Consider the following 6,175-nt stretch of genomic DNA (forward strand, 5'->3'; position numbering starts at 1 on the left):
CTGGCTGAGCCGCGCTGGTGGGGAGGTGAGAGGGAGGGGATGGGAAAGGAGAGCTCTGCAGAGGGGTGGAGATCGGAGCTTCAGCCTCCGGCAGCGAGGCTGCCACGTGCAGGGCTGGGGCGCGGGGCCCAGCGGGTATCGGTGGACTTGGAGGCTGGCCCGGACCCCCACCTCCCATCCCCAGCTGCCCACAGCCCCCAGTGACTCGGGCTCCCCCGGAGAGCCCTTCCCTCTCGGCGGGAGGGGGCCGACTCAGAGAAATGGCAGTTTAGGGCCTAGGGGGCCACGTGACCCTCCCCCAGGAATGTGGTGACGTCATCGGGGGCGTGGCCATCCCCAAAATTAGGGAGGAAGAGGAAAAAAAAGCCAGAAAAAGTTTTTTTCTGGAGTCCCGAACGCGGCAGGACGGAAGAGGGGGTAAAGGCCCGAGGCTCCGGGCTTCAAGACCGCTGTCCAGAGTTCCCCATTCTAGACCATGTCGGGGCCTACCTGGCTGCCCCCGAAGCAGCCGGAGCCCACCAGAGCCCCTCAGGGGAGGGCGATCCCCCGAGGCGTCCCGGGGCCACCACCAGCCCACGGAGCAGGTAAGGCAGCCTTCCTGAGACAGAGGAGCCACCCCGCTCTGGCGCTCACCTCTGTCCTCCAGCTCCAGCCTCCCGCCCTGCCGGCTTCCTCCTGCCCCTTCCCCAAGCCGGTGGGAACAGCTGCCCGAGATCTCTTGGGACCTTAGATTCGGGGGAGAGGTAAGAGGGGCGGAGAGGGCAGCTCCCCAAATGCACACCCCTCCGGTCCTCAGCCACCCTACCTTTGATCTCTCTTCCCTCAACCCAGCACTCCAGCCCCACCCCAGGGGCAATTTTTGCCCCCTCCCATCAGAGCAGTGTTACCAGGCCCCAGGGGCACCGGAGGATCGGGGGCCGGCCTGGGTGGGGTCCCATGGAGTGCCCCAGCGCACGCAGGTGAGAACTGGGATTGCTGGGTGGGACGTGCGGGGTCCCCTAGAACCCACTGTCAGAGAACCAGGGCAGAAGAGGGCCATGGCGATCTGCATTCTCTCTGCTCCGGCTCCATCCTCAGGGGCTCCCTGCAGACAGAAGTGCCCTGCGCCCCGGCAGCCTGGACGCTGAGATAGACTTGCTGAGCAGCACGCTGGCCGAGCTGAATGGGGGTCGGGGTCACGCGCCACGACGACCAGAGCGACAGGTGACTCCCCGGTCCTGCCTCTCCTCCCCGTCTGCAGCCTCCTGCTTCTCTGGACTCACAGCCCCAGTCCACCCCATCATGTGTGTGCTGTGCACCCCAGCATGGAGGAAGTGTGGCTGCAAGTACCAACATGTCAGCCACCTGAGGACGGGACCTTGTCAAATGCAAACACCCGTGCTGCCCCACACCCGGGGTCATTTCCACAAATGTGGGTCCCAGAGTGGGGGCTTCGCTTAGGCTTCTGGTCTGCGTTTCTCCTTAGGCATATGAGCCCCCGCCACCTCCTGCCTACCGCACTGGCTCCCTAAAGCTGAACACAGCCTCACCGCTCCCAGCGTCTCCCTATGGGGGCCCCACTCCAGCCTCTTATGCTACTGCCAGCACCCCAGCTGGCCCTGCCTTCCCTGTGCAAGTGAAGGTGGCACAGCCAGTGAGGGGCTGTGGCCCGCCCCGACGGGGGGCCTCTCAGGCCTCTGGGCCCCTCCCAGGCCCCCACTTTCCTCTCCCAGGCCGAGGTGAAGTCTGGGGTCCTGGCTATAGGAGCCAGAGAGAGCCGGGGCCGGGGGCCAAAGAGGAGGCTGCTGGGGTCTCTGGCCCTGTAGGAGGAGGAAGAGGAGGCGAGCACGGGCCCCAGGTAAGCCCTGGGAAACTGGGATGCCAGGTCTTAGAGGCAATGGGACACTGAGTAGTGGGGAGGCTGGTGTTCTAGGGCCCTGGTTTTTTTTTTTTTTTTTTTTTTTTCTTTTGAGAGGGAGTTTTGCTCTTCTTTCCCAGGCTGGGGTGCAATGGCGTGATCTCGGCTCACTGCAACCTCCACCTCCTAGGTTCAAGTGAGTCTCCGGCTTCAGCCTTCCGAGTAGCTGGGATTACAGGCACATGCCACTATGCCCAGATAATTTTTGTATTTTTAGTAGGGATGGAGTTTCACCATGTTGGCCAGGCTGGTCTCGAACTCCTGACCTCAGGTGATCCACTGCCTCAGCCTCCCAAAGTGCTGGGACTGCAGGCGTGAGACACTGTGCCTGGCCAGGGGGTTGGTTTTGGAACAGTCAGAGGTCTGGGATGTGGAGCCAGTCAGGAAATACAGGGCGGGCGGTGCAGGGGACCCGGCACAGTGGCTCAGGCCTGTAATTCCAGCACTTTGGGAGGCCAAGACGGGTGGATCGCCTGAGGTCGGGAGTTCGAGACCAGCCTGAGCAACATGGAGAAACCCTGTCTTTACTAAAAATACAAAATTAGCTGGGCATGGTGGCTCATGCCTGTAATCCCAGCTACTAGGGCGGCTGAGGCAGGATAATTGCTTGAACCCGGGAGGCAGAGGTTTTGGTGAGCCGAGATTGTGCCATTGCCCTCCAGCCTGAGTGACAAGACGAAACTGCGTCTCAAACAAAAAACAAAAAATAACTGGCCCCTGGGCTGAGGTGTTCTCAAATGAGCTTTCCAGCTGGAACTGCCTGGCCATCTTCAGGGACATACAGCAGTCCCCAACCTTTTTGGCACCAGGGACCAGTTTCATGGAGGACAATTTTTCCATGGACTGGGGCAGGGGATGGTTTTGGGATGATTCAAGCGCATTACGTACATTCATTGTGCACTTTATTTCTATGATAACACTAATAGAATATGTATAACATGTATAATTGTTTCATTATAATATATAATGATAATATATAGTGAAATGATAGAATTATAATATATAATGAAGCAATTCTACAACTCACCATCATGTAGAATTAGTGTGAGCCCTGAGCTCGTTTTCCTGCCACTAGATGGTCCCATCTGGTGGTGATGGGAGACAGTGACAGATCATCAGGCCTTAGATTCTCATAAGAAACACGCAACCTAGATCCCTCGAATGCACATGTGATTCCGTGAAGGCTTTCTATGAGAGTCTAATGCTGCTGCTGATCTGACAGGAGACAGTGCTGGGGCGGTCATGCGGGTGACTGGGAGCGGCTGTAGATACAGATGAGCTTTGCTTGCCCATTGCTCACCTCCTGCTGTGTGGCCCCAGCCTGGGGGTTGAGGACCCCTGTATCACAGCATCAGGAGCTAGAGTAGGACTGAACCCCTGATTCCCACCTTCCAGGTGTCCCTGAGCCAGCCTCCGGAGGATGAGCTGGACAGGCTGACCAAGAAGCTGGTGCACGACATGAACCACCCGCCCAGTGGGGAATACTTTGGTGAGCTGAGGCTGTGGGGCAGGTAGAAAGCGGGAGGGGAGGCTGGGAGACAGAAGGGACAGTGGCTTTCTGGGTTCGTGCAGACTGGTGTTGTTTCTGCCTGTCCTCAGGCCGGTGTGGTGGCTGTGGAGAAGATGTGGTCGGGGATGGGGCCGGGGTTGTGGCCCTCGATCGCGTCTTTCACGTGGGCTGCTTTGTGTGTTCTACGTGCCGGGCCCAGCTTCGGGGCCAGCATTTCTACGCCGTGGAGAGGAGGGCGTATTGCGAGGGCTGCTATGTGGTGAGTGGCTGGGGCTGGGGGGCCTCCATCCAAGGTGGGAGCTAGGACGTCCAAGCCCAGAGGAGGAACGGTGCTAGAAGCCGGGCCACTGGAAGTGGTGTACAAACAGGAAGGAATTCTGCAAATATCAAGCAAGTAGCTCAGCACTGGTGGCTGGAGGGAAGGACGCAGCTCTTAACAAGCGTGGGGCGTCTTACAGTTAAAGAGAATGTGTTAGATTCCCACGACACCCATGAGGCAGGTATTACTACTGACTCCTGTTTTTCTTTTTTGAAACAGAGTCTTGTTCTGTCGCCCAGGCTGGAGTGCAGTGGTGCAATCTCGGCTCATTGCAACCTCTGCCTCCCCTGGTTCAAGTGATTCTCGTGCCTCAGCCTCCCGAGTAGCTGGGATTGCAGGCGCCCGCCAGCACACCTGGCTTATTTTTGTATTGTTAGTAGAGACAGGGTTTCGCCCTGTTGGCCAGGCTGTTCTCGAACTCCTGGCCTCAAGCAATCTGCCCACTCCGGCCTCCCGACGTGCTGGCATTATAGGCGTGAGCCACTCCGGCCCGATTGCTGCTTTTCTCAGAGTGGTTAAATACCTTGTATAGTGCTGGGATCTGAATTCAGATCTGCTCAAGTCAGTTTTTTCACCGAATCACATGCAGGAGGCTGCAGAAACAGATGCCTAGCCTGTTGGGGTGCCTGGTGGGCTGCCATGGCTCCCACTGGCTGCCAGATTTCCCTGCTTTCTTTCCCAACAGGCCACCCTGGAGAAATGCGCCACGTGCTCCCAGCCCATCCTGGACCGGATCCTGCGGGCTATGGGAAAGGCCTACCACCCTGGCTGCTTCACCTGCGTGGTGTGTCACCGCGGCCTCGATGGCATCCCTTTCACAGTGGATGCTACCAGCCAGATCCACTGCATCGAGGACTTTCACAGGTCAGGCCCGGCCTCCACCTCGTCTCACAAGGTCTGACCTTTCCTGTCTCTCTCATCTCCCTTTCATGCCCCAGGACTGTCTCTTCCTGTTTCCAGCCCCTGGCCCTCCTTCATTCTTTGCTATTACTATTTTTTAGAGACAGAGTCTTACTCTGTTGCTCAGGCTGGAGTGCAATGGTGTGATGATAGCTCACTGCAGCCTCCAACTCCGGGGCTCAAGTGATCCTCCTGCCCCAGCCTCCCATGTAGCTGGGGCTACAGGTACGCATGCCACCATGCCTGGCTAGTTTTCTTCGTTTTTTCTTTTGACATGGAGTCTCACTCTGTCACCCAGGCTGGAGTGTAGTGGCACGATCTCAGCTCACTGCAACCTCTGTCTCCAGGGTTCAAGTGATTCTCCTGCCTCAGCCTCCCAAGTAGCTGGGATTACAGGCACGTGCCACCATGCCCAGCCAGGTTTTTTTTTTTTTGTATTTTTAGTAGAGACAGGGTTTCATCATGCTGGCCAGGCTAGTCTCAAACTCCTGGGCTCAAGCGCTCTACCTACCTCAGCCTTCCAAAGTGCAGGGATTGCAGGCATGAGCCACTGCACCTGGCCTTCTTTGTTTTTTAATAAAGATAGGGTCTTCCTCTGTTGCCCAGGGTGGTCTTGAAAACCTGGCCTCAAGTGATCCTCCTGCCTTGGCCTCCCAAAGTGCTGGGATTACAGGCCAGAGCCACTGCACCCAGCCTCTCTCATTCTCTTTGACATCATCCCTTCCCCAGACCTAAGGCCACACCTCTGGCCTCTGATTCCCTCCAGTGCCCCACCTTCTCTGGGTCCCATTGTTGGTGCCCTGCAACCCCAGGGCTTGATGGCCTTCTTGGTTCTCTGCCCCTCCAGGAAGTTTGCCCCAAGATGCTCAGTGTGTGGTGGGGCCATCATGCCTGAGCCAGGTCAGGAGGAGACAGTGAGAATTGTTGCTCTGGATCGAAGTTTTCACATTGGCTGTTACAAGTGCGAGGTCAGGGGGCCCCAGCATGTGCAAGGGGTTGGCAGCGTCTGGGGTGCTGGGTAGAGCACGAGGGAGGGGGAACACAGAGGTCTCCAGTAGACAGAAATCTGTTTTTTTTTTTTTTTTTGAGTTGAAGTCTTGCTCTGTTGCCCAGGCTGGAATGCAATGGCGTGATCTCGGCTCACTGCAACCTCCGCTTCCTGGGTTCAAGCGATTCTCCTGCCTCCCGGGTAGCTGGGATTACAGGCACCCGCCACCATGCCCAGCTAATTGTTGCTTCTTTTTCAACAGGAGTGTGGGCTGCTGCTCTCCTCTGAGGGCGAGTGTCAGGGTTGCTACCCGCTGGATGGGCACATCTTGTGCAAGGCCTGCAGTGCCTGGCGCATCCAGGAGCTCTCAGCCACTGTCACCACTGACTGCTGAGTCTTCCTAAAAGTACCTGCTGGGTTCTCAGTTCCAGTTCCCATCCAATGATTGATCACCCTCCCTGACATCTACCTGTATGACTTTGTCACCAAATGCTGGCTCCTCTTTCTCCAATCACGAAATAATAATCCCTCCAGTTTACAAAGCACTTTCAAGTCTGTCAT

The 6,175-nt window shown here is 57.2% G+C and overlaps 1 protein-coding gene across 1 annotated transcript; it reads left to right on the plus strand.

Annotated features, from left to right (window-relative positions):
* The first annotated feature begins 88 nt into the window (after nt 1-88).
* Nucleotides 89-6,159, plus strand: TRIP6 (thyroid hormone receptor interactor 6). The gene is made up of 9 exons (XM_003934168.4): nt 89-584; nt 832-959; nt 1,078-1,203; nt 1,466-1,837; nt 3,293-3,386; nt 3,497-3,666; nt 4,412-4,590; nt 5,474-5,594; nt 5,877-6,159. Exons 1-9 carry the CDS (start codon nt 476-478, stop codon nt 6,006-6,008), a joined length of 1,431 nt encoding a protein of 476 aa, XP_003934217.2. The 5' UTR covers nt 89-475; the 3' UTR covers nt 6,009-6,159.
* Nucleotides 6,160-6,175: the final 16 nt, after the last annotated feature.

This window comes from Saimiri boliviensis, chromosome 20, assembly GCF_048565385.1.
Source record: "Saimiri boliviensis isolate mSaiBol1 chromosome 20, mSaiBol1.pri, whole genome shotgun sequence".
NCBI classification, from domain to species: Eukaryota; Metazoa; Chordata; class Mammalia; order Primates; family Cebidae; genus Saimiri; species Saimiri boliviensis.

What these genes read in the sequence shown, in the direction of transcription:
- TRIP6 (XM_003934168.4), top strand. Translation starts at nt 476, where the DNA reads ATGTCGGGGCCTACCTGGCTGCCCCCGAAGCAGCCGGAGCCCACCAGA. An exon ending in GAGGCGAGCACGGGCCCCAG is followed by an intron (nt 1,838 to 3,292) that starts GTAAGCCCTGGG and finishes CCCACCTTCCAG; the next exon opens with GTGTCCCTGAGCCAGCCTCC. An exon ending in ATTGCGAGGGCTGCTATGTG is followed by an intron (nt 3,667 to 4,411) that starts GTGAGTGGCTGG and finishes CTTTCCCAACAG; the next exon opens with GCCACCCTGGAGAAATGCGC.